Source organism: Neovison vison, chromosome 4, assembly GCF_020171115.1.
Source record: "Neovison vison isolate M4711 chromosome 4, ASM_NN_V1, whole genome shotgun sequence".
Classification (NCBI taxonomy): Eukaryota; Metazoa; Chordata; class Mammalia; order Carnivora; family Mustelidae; genus Neogale; species Neogale vison.
In genome coordinates this window covers 178,353,846-178,369,584 of record NC_058094.1, presented here as the reverse complement: position 1 = coordinate 178,369,584, position 15,739 = coordinate 178,353,846, and the positions used below count along the sequence as shown (strand labels likewise).

The 15,739-nt window shown below is 39.7% G+C and overlaps 1 protein-coding gene across 2 annotated transcripts in view; it reads left to right on the top strand.

The window, feature by feature from the left end:
* Positions 1 to 15,739, top strand: part of RAPGEF5 (Rap guanine nucleotide exchange factor 5) — a 223,528-nt gene that overhangs the window by 121,214 nt on the left and 86,575 nt on the right. For both annotated transcript variants that reach the window (XM_044246197.1, XM_044246196.1), the window contains exon 9: positions 183 to 308. In XM_044246197.1, the coding sequence (XP_044102132.1) occupies positions 183 to 308 (126 nt within the window). The remainder of the gene's footprint in view (positions 1 to 182; positions 309 to 15,739) is intronic.

Genomic DNA, 15,739 nt, shown 5'->3' with positions numbered 1-15,739 from the left:
TGTGAGCTTCCTAGGTTAAAATAATTCAGTTTCAGTTTTGGAAAGGCCAACTGTATGACCAAGACCATGCATTAATGCAGACAACAGAGAAGATGAGCTTATTGTAAGGCGAATTGTGCAGTGGTGTCATGTCCTGGGACTGTGGATTTAAGTATATCTTCGCTTTCTCTCCGACTCTTAAGGCAGGAGTGATGTGCAAACTTCAGGAGAGAGATGACATCGGACGAATTGAACTGGTCCAGAAGCTGGCGAGAGAAAACTGTCAGTTTCTACAGACCGACAAAAAAGAACAGGAGAAATCTGAACACGTAAGCCCTTTTTCTCTTGGGGATGCAGGTTGGAAAGGGGTGAAAAGTGTTTCTGCCTGGGTGTATGCTTGAAGGAAAAAATATTTTAAATTCTTTAGTTTTGGGTTTTTTTCCCCCCAAGTCATCCTCTTTAGTAAAAACGACAGCTGCTCAGAACTCAAAGCCAGACATTCACAACACTGGGTACATAAGAGAGCGCTCCTCAGAAGTAAATCCTGTAGAAATAGAAGAATATATGTAAGCAAATGCGAATGCCTGTGTATGATTTTTGATTCAATGGCTTTCAAGTTTGACTTTGGGAATTCTAGCCATCACATAGTTTGTGGAATATGAAATTTGGAAGAACATTCTGATGTACTTTTATGTTGAGTATGGCGTGGCTCTAGTCACCAAACAAATGTACCCAGTAGAAAAAGGTAAGAGCAGAATACTAGATTATAGACGCCTTCACCAAGTGGGAGAGTCAGAAGGGAGTTTTCCCAGTATCTTATGAATGTTGTTTGCATGGAGTTAAACTGGAGGAAAGGGATGCTCTGCTTCCTTCTCCTGAAAGCAGTAATTCAGATTGAACTTTAGAACTGAGAATGCTGTCCTCACGCTGGGGGGACAAAGGCACCGCTTTCTTCTGCTACACATTGTCGTCAGTTGACTTTTTGTTGTTGTTAGTAAGACCAAGTTCTCAGTGCTCAGCTATCCAGGGTTGCTCACGAAAGGGAAAATTTTTCAGTGCGTATAAACATGTCTTCATGTCTTCCTCTGACTTTAATTTTTCCTTGGAAGTTTATGTCCAACCCCTTCTAAAGGGGAAAAACTGCTTCATTTTATTTCTGCTCTCAGGCTCAGTACACATGCCAGGGGTTTACTGAGCAGGAGGTGAGATGAAATGTTCAAGGCAGCAGGCTGTTCAGTTGAACATAACGCGCCCCTAAGAGTGCAACGTCAGATGATAACAATTGGTGTCTCGAGGGGGAAAATAATCAAGCAGTTTCAAAGCCTTGCGACTGAGCTGTTTCAGGGGTGACCGGCGACTTTCAGTGAGAGTGGACATCTTAGCAGCCTTCACTTCAGTAGGTACTACTGGAAAGTCCAGGAACTTGTTTCAGTTGTTAAAAACATCCTGAAGATTGACTGTATCAAAGACTGACCCTTAATCTCTGCCGTGTCCTTAGAATATTTGAGTATCCAGGGCACCTGGGTGGCTCAGTGGGTTAAAGCCTCTGCTTTCAGCTCAGGTCAAGATCCCAGGGTCCTGGGATCAAGCCCCTCCTCAGGCTCTCTGCTCAGCAGGGAGCCTGCTCCCCCCCCCCCGCCTGCCTTTCTGCCTACTTGTAATCTCTCTCTGTCAAATAAATAAATAAAAATCTTAAAAAAAAAAAAAGAATATTTGAGTATCCTAGTGTGTGACTTAAGTTTCTAATTAGAAGAGCAATAGTTTTCATTTGCCATATTTTGTTGATTTCAAAATGCACATTTCCCCTGCATTTTAGCATCTCTGAAATCAGGGTCATCTCAATGATTGATGATAGGAAAACACATCATGGGTTAACCGTCAGCATTTTCCCTTCCTAGCAGTCCTTAAAATGAATGATATATTTCACAATGAATTGCATATTCAGTGAAGTGGACCAGCGACAGTCTGCGGGTAGGGCAAGATCTTTTAAAGCCAAACCCATGGTAGAGTACCAGTTCACCAAGGCTAGAAATCATCGGCCTTATGCTACAGACGACGTCAGGCTTCTTTTAAAAGATACCAGTGTTGCCTTCGCCTTGTCTTTAGTTCAGTCTGGAATATTATAGTCAAAGCTAATGAGACGATCCTGCCCTCCAAATATGTGTTGGAAATCCGAACTCGATGCTGGTAATTGTAACGACTTCTAACAAGAGACAGAAATTTAGTGGTAGAAGATTGACAGCTTTGCTTATGGTTATCTGCTATTGCTGTCGACTCTATACCGATACCTAAAATGAAGTTTTCGTCCTTCAGCTTAAGATTGTAAAACGCAACACTAGGGTTTGTTACTTCTTACATGAATGTCGTGATATGAATGCATTAGCAGCTCTGATAGTGTTTATGCTCCTGAGAGGAAAGACGGTGTATAAATCAGCATTGGAATTATGGCCTTGCTACATAGACCTTTCTTTTTTTTTTTTTTTTTTGGAGCTTTGAGTGAGGAGAGGTGAATACTCAAGCTCTTTCTTCCTCAGTGATGAATATAACCTCGGCTGTTCTGCCATGTCGCTCCTGCAGGATGACAGCAGTTGAGCTAATCAGCTCTCGAGGCTGATACTGATGTCGCGTTCCACTCAATGGGTTATTTAATACTAGATGCTTACGCTTTTTGCAGTGACGTATTAGGAACAAAAACCATCTGGTAGATGATCTGACTCATTTAGGTCTTGAGCATTTGATGTTATCTCCATCTTTGCTTCCCCACGGGGAAGTTCACCGTGTTCATGAGCTGGGTACGGCATTTGCCTTTTTCCTGCCCTCGCTCTCTTTTCAGTGGTGGTCCTCTCTCTGGCTCATGAAAACGCTGTTACAACACGCAGGATGTACAGAGGAAACTGCCGTTTACCCAGTGTAAACCCAGACCCGCAGTTTCTTCTTGTAATAGCAGTAACAATGATGACCCAACCCTGGAGCTACATACTGATTTCCTTTCTTTTATGATTTTAAAATGCTTCACCTACCTCATCTGCCATTCCTGGGCCAAAGCTATTTAAGGAGACAATGGTGAAATTTGAGTTAAGAGTCTAAGTTACCCATGGAGTCTTTTTTTTTTTTTCTTTTTTAACTAAACTACATTGCTTCTCCAGTTCTAGAATACCACATCACTTTAAATACGTATGTGCCAAAATGAGAAAGCTGCTTTAAAGTACCACTGAATAGAAAAAGAAGCTTTTGTTGCTGGTGCATCTTGTTACAAATAGAAGGAGCTTCAAGCTTTCCAAGCAGCCATTTCCCCTATTTTCTCAGACTGGTCAATGCCATGATTATGAGTGCAGCTAATTAGAGACACACTTCGCTCTGAGCTTTTGGCAAGGTATTTCTGAAAGAAAAATATTTAAATGTGTAATTACCACAAGTTTCTCAGGAAGCACTTGGTTTTCTTATTTTATATTAATAAGCTGTAGGCAAAATTAGCCCACACTCATTACTAAGTGTCGAAAATCATTATGTGAGAACTTTAAGAAGGGGACAGAAATTGGTTGTTTCTTCTAAACATTATGATAGTGGGGTTAAAATTTGGTCATTAACTCTTTAAAGAAATTATTTCTTTTGTAGGTAGGCATCACATTTCCTAGTCTTAATCAAATTATATTAATAAGGGAAAAGCCTGTGTTACCACAGGCCTTTCAGCTTACCTGGGGCTTTTCAGCTTGACCTGGAAGGCTGACTAATGGCCCCAGCAGGGGGGACAGGGAAGAGCCTGGTAGACAGAGGGACCAGCAAGAATGCACATGACTTGAGCGCTGGGTGATTCATGGGAATAAAGGGGAGTGGGTTGTGAGGGAAGTTACCATTCAGCTGCATAAGACCTAGTAAGCCACTGTAAAGAGTTTAGACTTGTTTTTCTGGCAAAGGAAAGCCATCAAATAAGCAAAGTGGCACAATCAGATGGAGTCTTTGTAAGATCCCTTTGGCATTGGAACAAATGAGTGGAAAAGAGGAGCGTGTTGGAGAGAACCCTTGGAAAACTACTGTAGTGAATCAGGTGAAAGGTGAAAGCCTGAACCAGGGTGGTGGATGGGAAATGAGAAAGCTGTAGATGTAGATAATAGATGGTAAAATTGGCAGGATTCGGTGACTGGTAACGAGCGGGTGGGAATGAGTGTTATTTTCTATTAGGTGGTAGACATTAGAATGTTCTGTTTAGCAATAGAATGGTTGGTCACCTTTACCAAAAAGCTATAAAACATTTACCTTGCTTTTGTGTTCCTGCAGTATGTTTCAGGTGTGTGAGATAGAAACTAAAGCACACTGTGTTTAACGCATTGGCACATTGTGAGGTGGGGATTCTGGAGAGCGGCATGGAAACTATATAAGCCATCTTCTCAGACCAGACCTTTTGAAAATATCTTGGACAGACAGCACCTCTGGTAGCCCCCAAATGAATTGGAGTATGGCATTTGCTGCAAAGAAGCGTGTGCCATCTTTAGAATTAGCTGTGATTTCAGGAATGCTCTCTTGACCCATATAGTCTGAAATGGTATTACCATGCTGTTATTTTAGAATACTCTCAATTATTTATTCATTGAGCATACCTTTAGTAAAAGCAAAGTCATAGGGGATTCAGAATAACTATAGTGGATGTTTCCCTGAAGAAGTATAGTCATGGCTCAGTGGGTTAAGCCACTGCCTTGGCTCCGGTCATGATCCCAGTGTCCTGGGATCGAGCCCCACGTCGGGCTCTCTGCTCAGCAGGGAGCCTGCTTCCTCCTCTCTCTCTGCCTCTCTCTCTGCCTGTCTCTCTGCCTCCTTGTGATCTCTGTCTGTCAAATAAATAAATAAAATCTTTAAAAAAAAAAAAAAAAAAGAAGTATAGTCATGTTGTGGAAAGAAGTCATTGACACAGGTAACTGAGCTACAAGAAGACAGTGTTGGTAATCCCCAGAGAGATACACAGAAGTTAGAAGAAGAATTTCCACCTGGGAAATAGGAGTTTCTCTTAGAGTAGAGATAAAGTTTGATGTGGACCTTAAAGTGGGTTTGGGTTCTATTAACAATTTAAATTGAAGAAGAGCGTTGCTAGAGGGGAAATTGAAGAAGAGCGTTGCTAGAAAATGCACAGAAGGTCAAAGTACAAGGTATTTTTGGTCATCAGAAGACATTCTGTGTCACCAGGGTACCACAAGTGGGGCTGAAGGGCGATCTGATGACAAGGACACAGGAGAAGGAAGATTTCTTGAGAATTGAGATTGGGACCAGACCATGGGGGATTTTTTGAAGGCTGAAAAGTTTTACTGAATTCTAAAGTAATGAGAAGTCACTGATGACTTGGTTTTGTTAGTTTTCCTAGAAAAGGAGGAGTGGGGGCAGCGCAGGGGGTGGGGAGCTCTTGTGAGGTAAATGATGTGCTTCAGTTTGGTACATTAGAAAACTGAGGCTGAGGAGTAGCTGTGCAGAGCTGGGCTAAGAGCGGTCTCACGTCAGTTGGCTTCTGGGATGTATCTTCTCTCCACAGTCATTACTGGAGGGAGGGCTGATCAGAGGACAGGAAACCAGGACAACAAGAATCATGATGATCCCAAGAAAGAGGAATGGCCAGGACCACCCTGGAAGAAAGAGACAGAACGATTATGTTTTGATGGGACGGTAGTGGCAGATGTGGGAAGGATTACAGAAAAGAGAATGCTAAGGTGCTCACTTAGTTTGAGTCCTAACCTAGATTTGAAAAGCATGTAAGCTGTTCATATATTCATATCTGTGAGATAACTGTATGAAAGTATGTATCTACAGGTAGGTCCTTCCTGGAATACAACCGTCCTCTTGACCAGAAAACTAGAATTATTTTTTTCCTAACATGGAGCTTTGGAGCGTATTAACTTGTGGAGTAGAAATACCGGTGGTGGCTGCTAAACCGAGTTCCTAATTTCCAAACTGCTGAAATGTGGATGTGTGAAATGTACGGGAGAGCCTCGCTAAGCAGTCCTTTCCCTAGGGACTCGAAGCATAACCCGCCCTCTTTCCACCGGCTTTCTTCAGTTCCTTTGTTAAGTCTGAGGACCCACCCTACTTCCTTCCCCTTTTCTCATTTGCTTCTGAAAAATGGGTGGGAAGGGGATTTTGCTGAAACTAAATCTTGGCATAGCTGTCAGGGTAGGGTCCCTATCACTCAGCCTCCACCGGGCTTCCTTTTCCTTGTTTCCTGCGGCCTCATCCTGCAATTCTGCCTACGTCAAAGGGTCCCTTGTTCGTGGATGACTAGGGGAGAAGTGGTTTGGGGTATCCTGGCGGCTGTCCCTCTTACTTCACCTATTAAAAGTTAGCCTCTGCCTTTTTCCAACTTTCATTTGTCTCTTACTTTGTTTAAAAAATAAGGCTAAGTATAAGTTGGAAGCCCTGTTTTTACTCCCTATGAAATACTAAAAGCAAAGGTGGTTTTACCGTTCTGTATTCATACTTGCATTACACATCTAGTGAAGTTAAGAGCAATCATAGCATTATTTAAAGTTTATCAGTAATTTTGCTTAACCGAGGAACTACTTAAATACAAACAGGATTTTATAACATTATTGCTTAATAATGAAAGTCAGAATTCAGATGTGATAGGCAATTCATTATATATTAAGTTGCCCACCTATAAACTGAGAAATTGCTCTATAGAAGTGATGTTATTTTTCTTACTAACAGAATCTTGGCTTTGTGTTGGTTTGGTACTAAAGTACCTCTTCATAGGAAAGAGACGGCCCCGAATGAACAGTTTTAAGTTCATTTTCTATCAGGATTAACATGGCCACAAAGTAACACAAAAATGACAGAAGATAATTCGTGCCTCTGAGAAGTTTACAGTTGAGCTGAGGGATGGAGGGGAAGTATTTACACATGGAAAACAAGGAATCATCCAAGACAGTATTTAGTCGAGTGTTTAAATACTTTCACAGGCGTTAAGGAGTAAATACCTCTGATAAACATTTTTCACGAGTGCAGCGATCCGTACTCTTCTGCGTTAGACAGCAAGCTTTACAAGTTTGGTTCCCTCCACGGGGTCTTTAAATTCTAGTTTTGCTAGGTTATTTACTTATTTATTTATTTACCAGAGAAATGGCCCCTAAGCTGCCAGTGAAAGTGATGGGCTCATGCTGTCTGGTGGAGCCATCTGCTCATTAGCTATATTTTTAAGTTCTTACAAGAACCCACTTGCAAGTCCTGACATTTATTTTTAAAAAATGAATTTCAATGTTTTTATTTATTTTTTTTAAAGATCTTGTTTATTTATTTATTTGACAGAGAGAGATCTCTGACAAGTGGGCAGAGAGAGGCAGGCAGAGAGAGAGAGGAGGAAGCATGCTCCCCGCTAAGCAGAGAGCCTGATGCGGGGCTCTATCCCAGGACCCTGGGATCATGACCTGAGCCAAAGGCTGCGGCTTTAACCCACTGAGCCACCCAGGTGCCACAAAAACTGAATTTTCAACTTTTTTTAAATGGAGGAATTTGTCATTACAGTGTTTATTTTTCTGAAAATACTCAAGTTTATTTTAAAAGGCCCAATTAAGAAAAGTGATAGTGGCTCAGTTAGATTTATCAAAATCACATTTTCAAAGATCTCGTATTCCCCATGGAGAGGTGCTGCTCCCTAGGTTTATTAAGTTCTTATTCTTATAAAATTAAAACAGGCATATCCTCTCAAGAATGTCTGAGAAATCATTAAAGTGAGATGTTGAGAAAGAGGTTGCTTTTCGTTGGTTTATGGTCCCAGACCCTGGGCAACCTTACATTCTTTCCTCTTCTACCCCTGTCACGGCCAGCTCGGCATTACTATTAATAAACAACAATACGATTACCTTCCAGTTGGTTGTCACTAGGAATCTTTGGTAGTTTAACTAAACTACCACATCACAAGTGTCATGTGAATGCTTCATGGCAGAAAGGTAGGGAGAAGATGCACAGACAGATGGATAGTCCTTCATGACAACCGCGTACCACTGAGGCTGGGAGAAATAAAGACTTGAAGAGATCTCATGGAGAAGGGAGACATAGGTACCAACTTAAAATGTGCTTTCATTCTCATGGACCACCCTGATACCTCGCTGCCTTCAGAGAGCTAACACTGCGAGAGATCCCAAGGCTTATTTCATTACCCGGGAGGTAGGCGTTAGGCAGAGTGCTATGGAAGCCCGTCACAGGGAGCTCAGTGGGTCTCGGGAGACATGCACGTGTCCCTGAGGAAGAGAAACTCTGAAGCACCAGGAACATTACTTGCAGAAGTGAGGAAACACAGGCATTTCAGGTGGAGGAGACAATGTGGGGACAATGATGTGAAGGGCTCACACAGAGAGACAGTGCTGTAGCTCCAGAGGCGGAACCAAGTGGCCAGAGCATGGCGCCCCAAAATTGTGTTCTCCTCACAAAATACCTTTGAGCTCTTGTGAAGAACTTAATAGGCAAAAGAGAAAAAGGTGGGTGCATTCAAGTTTTGGAGATGGCTATCTGTACCACAGGCATGGGTTTCATTCACTCCCTTTCTTCACGATCCTCTCTGTTGGTTTTACAGGAAGCAGTCGCCAGCATCAACTAAGCATTTCATGTGAGGAGCTCAAGTCTGTGTCTGTGGACTTAAGCTTTAAGTCCCTGGGAAGACAGAATGTCCAATTATAGCTCAATTCCAGTTCATTAGCTTTACCCTAAAATATACCACTACATCATCATTTTCTTTGAAAGTTGACTGTGATCCGGTCCTGTTTTTATAGAAGTGAATTTTGAGCTGGCATGTCATTTGAATACTTTCTGTTACTGAATACTACACAGGCTGATATGTTCACTCTAAATACACACTCTGCTGTATGATATTTACCTCATACTGATTCAGCCAAAGTTTGGTGATTTCTGAGTGATTCAGATACTTTCAAGATTTCCATGTAAGATGCAAAGAACTTTTTGCATCTTCCTTTTGCAATGGGAAATGGATGGAAAGGGAAAAATTCCATCTGGCATACAACAGCCCTAAATGTTGTTTTAAGATAGCAAAAATAGAAGATTACTTAAAATATCATAACAGAACATAACAGACTGTGGGCAAGTGTACAGTACATATTTCTCTGATAAATCACGTTAAATATCCCTATCTTATTTAAAACGTGACTGTGTTCTTAATTTTCATTACATAAAAATTTGTCTTTAATTTAAAAAGTCCATTCTGTTGAAGCAGAAAAGACTTGTTTTAGTCTGTAGAAATTGATGTACAGTGCTTGGGTTTACCTTGGATAGTTTCTTAATTTTTTGTTGTTGTTTTACAGTATTTTCCTCCTATTTAAAAAATGGAGAAATAAGATACGACATATAGATTCATTTAGGGTACATTTGTCCATAATTAAATGAACACGGCTCAACAATTTTAACAAACCCTTGTAAATGTCCTCTTTGTTCAGGTTCCAGGAATGGCTGGGCATGATCAAGGCAAGCTGAGTCAGAATAAAAGATTAGGGGCTTCTGGAGATCCAAGAAACACATAGAGGGAGAGAATAATAGTGATAATAAGACAATTAAGATGGCAGGAAGTGGCTTGGGGGTAGGAATTTGTAAGAGGCTCATGAAAACTTAATGAGTCATAAGAGCATATCTTGGTGATTACAAAGGTGGGGGTAGGGTAGAATATGTCAAGGTAAAATTTTGGCCCTGTGCAGTCAGTGAGGGGAGAGAATGGTACTGTAGACAGATGAGTCCTTAAACCTTTCATGATCTTGCCTTGGCTACGATTTATAGAGGTGAAACAAGCTTCATATTGATACTCATATGAATAGAGAAGTCTAATGATCCCCAAATGGTGCAATGCATGATAAAATCCCAAACTGAATTTTATGCTTGATGGAAGCTATCACTTTCTCCCTGCCCAGTGAACTTACTGTTATTACAAGTTGGGGGATTGTGATGATGGCGTTATTTTTTGCAATCAGTCTGAGTATCCTGGAGTTTTCCTCTGAGAGTCATAGCCATTGAAAAGAACTTTAGATATCCCGTGTCTTGATTGCTTGGGTAAGAAGAAACGTTCATTCAAAAACTGGCACCTGCTAAATAGCATTGTAGAGTTTCCTCTAAAATAGGCAATAAATACTATACAATCCATTACTTCCGTTGGAAGTTTGTTAATCACAAGGAAAGGTTAGAAATACTTCCATTGATAATATTCCCCTAGTAAAATAACCTTTGTTGTCAGAAGCAAAAAAAAAATTAATAAAAATAATAACTAGGGATCTTTCAGGTCTGTTAGAGAAAGTTGCAATTCAATCTTTGTGTTTTTAGATGTGTTCCTAAGAATCGATTTTGTGGGGCCTAAAGTGAGACTAGCCTGATTGAAATGACCCTTGCCCCCATAAAATGTTTCTGATGGACTGCTTCTCCCCTACTTATTAGCAGTTATCCTATCAGAAAATTAGCACAGCAACTCCTGAAAGACACAAAAAATTTTGTCAGCAAAAAATAAATGGGATCATCCCGTGCTTCTCATTAAATATCCATAGGGAGCTAGAGATCTAAAAATTAACTCAGTATTAAAACAATACTCAGATACAACTCTAAAAACATGGGAACCGAGAGGGTAATTGAAGCCATGGAGATAATACTATCTCCTATAGCAACTTGCATGATTGGAATGTTAAAAGATGTCGGTTAGTAGAACTACAGGAAATAGAATGGCAGACACAGTAGAACCCATGGGCCCAAACTGGTACTGATTTATACCTACTTGGTTAGAGTTAAGGGATAATCCATCAAAGTGGTAAAGGGAAGATTTTGAGGTTGGATGAGGCAGAAGACAAATTTAAAGTCCAAGAGAAGAAACCTTGGAACGAAACAGAGAGCCAATTTTATTCTGATTGTCTTCTGAGGAATACACGTGAATGCCAGATGCTTGTGGACAGAAACCTTTCATGACTTGTTGAACTATTAAGTACCATTTCCATTATAATTTGGCAATCAACTCTGACTTTATCTCAATTTTGAGTAGATTCCATTTCCGTCCCAACTCAGTAAATCTCAAATTCCTGTCCTTCGGTATTACTCATAATCTTGGCATAGGGAAGAGATACGCACAGACCTGAGAAAAGCTCACCACACCCTGGAAAAACCCTTGTTACTGAAGATCAGAGGGCCCTAGGTTTATTCAACACCTGTGGCTGCTGATTCCCCTCTGGCCCCCCCGCTGGGGCTTGCCACTGCGGCATCTTTGCCCCAACCTCTACTCTTATGTAGCACATCAGGTGACTTCAGAGCCTTTGGGGAAGAATGTAATCAAAGAGAGTTCTGTTGGTCCATTCTGGCCTAAACCTAAATTTTTGAGACTACTTCAATCCAGAATAGAAAAGCCAGGAATGGCGTCTCTTCCTTCTGAGTGACAAGGACAGCAGGCTTCATGCAGATCAGTTTGGAGGTCCCTAAAAAGAAGAGTTAGGTAGCACAGGCTTATGGAAGATGCAGAGTAAATTGAATATGCATTCGTTGGTGGAATGTGGTGACCCATCAACACTGGGGAATTCGGTTACTTACCTAACTGCGTTGAGATCTTCGGACAGAAGCTGGCATCCCTTCGTCAGACATTTCATTTATCCACCAACGAGCAGCTTATCTCAGATTCCCATCCTTAGAGTTCATAGAGATGATGAGAAAGGATCCTACCAGGTGAGGGTGGGCGGCAGCCAAATAGCTCTCCAGCTTCCTGCCACCAGCAGTGATCGTTCAGCCATTACACATAAAATTAACTTTGTTGGGGGCCCAATTTTTAAGCTCAGTAGACCTTTCTCCTTTTCGTAGATAGAGCCAATTTTTAAAATACCTGGCTAAGATTAATTTAGTCCTGCCTTTTTTCGTTGAGAAAAGCATCTGTGAACCAGGCACCACACAAAATGGAGCAGAGGCAGGAGTGCACAAGATCTGATTTGAGCCCCAAAGGCACCCTTAGTTAGTGAGGGAGAAAACGAAGACAGGAGAGTGAACAGCACTCTGCACGGGGAAGAAAGAAAAGGGCCTACGTTAAATAAGGTATTTGTTTCTAGAGAGTTGTTGCCTCACATTCCTGTGAGGCATTTGCTAAAGGAAGCATCATCTTTTTTACTTCCTAGGTTATGAGTGGGAAAGGACATAAATCATAAAAGGCAAAACATAATAAATGTCAAAGCTAAAGAAAATGACATATTTTTGGCATTTACCGTTTTCCCTTCCCCCCACTTCCTAGGTACCAAAAAAAAAAAAATGTTAAAGATTGATTTATTCTAGAAAGGGAGAGAGAGAGCCTGTGCACCATGGGGGAAGGGTAAAGGGAGACAAGCTGACACCCTGCTGAGTGGGAAGCCCAACCCAGGGCTCCATCCCAGGATCCTGAGATCATGACCTGATCAAGAATCAGAAGCTTAACTGAGTGAGCCCCCCGGGCACCCCAAATACAAAATATATGTTTTTTTAATAGTATATTTTATATAGCTCTGGACCTTTTTTACTGATTGAATTCGTTTCTGAAAACCAGCTTCTGGAAGAGATTTATAGGTATTTAACAATCGAGAACAAGAGATCAGGCAACTTGCTGGAATGTGTTGCTGTGAAAAGATTTTTTTGTTTGTATAAAATTGTTCTACTAATTGTAAAAGAAATACATACCTTTTGCAGAGAATTTAGTAATAATAGACAGCTACAAGGAAGAAAAATTTAGTGAAAAATAACCATGATTCCCCTTCCACCTTGCCTGGTATTTCAGTATTTAATTTAATAAGGGAAGACTCATAACTCAGGTTAGGAGGGTGCATGTTCACTTATATCAGCAATACATGAAAACACTTGTTTTGTAATGCTCTCCTTAATTTCATTGAGCATTATGATTCTCAGAGGAGAAATTAATCATTCTTTCTAGGTTGATGGGGGGAAAGTATTATCTTGTCCAAATTTATGTTTCTTGCAAGATTGGATATTTACAATTTATATCAATCCATTATCTTTCTTCTGTAGATAACCAATTTACCTCCTTTGTCCATTTTTCCATTGACATTGTTCTCATTGATCTGAATAAGCTCCTTATATGTTAAGGATATAAATCCTGCTTGTTGCATGCAGTTTTCCTCCATTCGTTTCTTACTTGTTTACTTATCTTTATGTTTACATGAGCAAAACTGCTGATTCACATTTTTTAAGTTTTAAAAATACCCTTTAAGTGAAAAAGTCCTTCCCCATTCTGTGGCCAGATACTCAATTTTATTTTGTCTGTTTCTTTTAGAGTTGTACTTTTCACTCATGTCTTTAACATAGCTGGGACTTATTTTTTATTAATTTCTTGATTACCTATCACATATAAAATTTTTCTTAAGTTAATTTACTATTTTGTTACCAGGATTTTAAAAAATCCATTTTGTTCTGGAGGAATTGAAATTCTATTAACAAACTTCCTCCAAATTAAATACATTGAGTACAAATTAGTAAATCACGTTACCCCTCTGAGCTTGACTTTCCTCATCTATAGGGTTAGGAGATTAGATATCTAAGATTTCTTCTAGCTTTGAAATTCTTAAGTTGAAAACCACCCCCGAAAAATTCAGCAACATCCTTACTTTTTGAGTGTTGAACACTTTTTGGGAAATTGTTGCTGATAATAATCAATTACCCAGGAGGCTTTCAGGAGCCCTTTTTTACTCTGATTGAACGTGCCTATCGATGCCAAGAATCATTCTGTTCTTTTATGTTCTAAAAATACTCATGTGGATAGAACTTCTAAAAATTTACTTTTTGTGAAATAGCGTTGATATGGGACAGATGGTTGATCTAGCATACCCAGCTAGAAATATCTCTGGTCTTAGGGTATCATAGTTACATTTCATGTCAAGTCATTAAATATTTGGAATTGTTTTTCTGAGTTCAGAATGTCCTGAGGAGGATTGAGAAATGCAACTCCCAAATAATGACAAACTAAAAAAATATTAGATCTTACTGCCTTGAACTCCTAGAAATAACAAGAAAGCAGGCTGATTATTTATACTAGCTAAGTTCATTAATGAACTGCTATCTACAGCTTAGCTCCAAACCACTCCTTTTTAAGAAAAAAAAAAAAAGAAGTACAGATTTATATCTGTCCTGTAAAGAATTTATTCTCTGAGGGCAATCCCCATTTTTATTTGGACTTTTATCCCCAATGTCTAGCACTAGGCTTTCAATCAGTATTTGCGGACATGAATCCAGGAGAGAAGACAGTTGTGGGTAATTCAAAATGTTTCCCCAGTTAAAGCAACCCAAACCAAATCTGTGCAAATCCAAAGTTGTACCAGCCCCAGGCTTCCAGTTCTTTGGAGATTTTCAGCTTTAAGTGAAAGGTTTTGTACTACAGGAAATTCACCTGGAAATGACAAGCAGAAAAGACAAGAAAGTTCAACACCAACAGTTCGTTTGTAAGCGTAGACAAGCCTTTGGGAGAATTCATACTTGGTAAAGAGTAGACATGAGCTTTCAGTCTTCAATGAGTCACAGTTGATGGAGTAAGAATCTTACCTAGGCAGGTTTGTCTATGATGGTTTCAATCTTCTTTGGTACCCCAAGTGTAAGTTAATAGTCAGAAAAATAGATGTTTTTGTATTATCACTGACGTACTTCCATTTCTTTTCACTTGGTCTTTCCTTCCCATTTCCCCCGGCCACACCCCAGAAAAACAGGGAGAAAGACCAATAACATGCAGTGAAATTTATTTTTGTCTTATTTCAACCAAGGCTCTGTTTTTTTTTTTTTTACCTTCTAATTTTATTTGTTTGCTTCTCAAATAGTTTAGCAATATTTCATTGTATTTTAAATTCTCTTGACGAATTTTAATACCAACTTTCTACAGTTTTGCAGTGAACCAGGAGTGACACAATTCTACCTTTCTTCCGGTCTGCTTTCAAACTGTGAAATGAGGTTTCTGAGATGGTTACTACAGAGACCAAAGGTGTACCTCTCTAAAAACACCAAGGAATGTACAAAATGTGAAAAAAACAAGAGTATTAACTTACATGGCTTGTATCTCCTTGCCCCCCATGCCATACGATATAGCAGTTGCTACGCTAACTAGGAATTTTTCATTCCCTAACTTGCATAAGTATTCAGGCTGCATCTTTTATTACTGCTTTGCCCTCTCTGAAGTTACAAATGTATGCATGTATGTGTACACATCTGAAAACACACATGTATATACACACAAAAGAGATTTGGAGTTACAGAGTTCCTTGACTTGAAGCCTTTCCATTTTCCAAGCAAGTTATTTTATATTTTATTTTTTATTAAAAAAAGTTTTACAGCTTAGGTATAGTTGACAGGTAAAAACCATATATATTTAAAATATACAATGGAAAAAATATACAATGGGATGTTTTGATGGATGTGCATACATTGTAAAGTGATTATCACAATGAAGGTAATTAACATACCCATACCTCACATAGTTATGTGGTGTGTGTGTGTGGTGAAAACACTTAAGATCTACTCTTAGCAAATTTTGAGTATTCACTACTTTTTAAATTTGAAGAATACTTCTGCTGGGTCTATTCAGAGTGAAGAGCTAGCTTTTTCAAGTAACTTCAGTTTATAAATTAGGTTTTCATTTAATCAAGAAGTATTTTCAAACCTCTGAATTTCCTTCAAGAAAAATTTGGGAGAAGAAGCCAAAGTGATAGGAAACAGGGCTAGCTATCAAGTCCTGCTCTAAAAATCCATAGTATCCTCTTGTTACTCAGATTTTAAAGGCTTCTATAAACTGCGACTGTGAATTCTT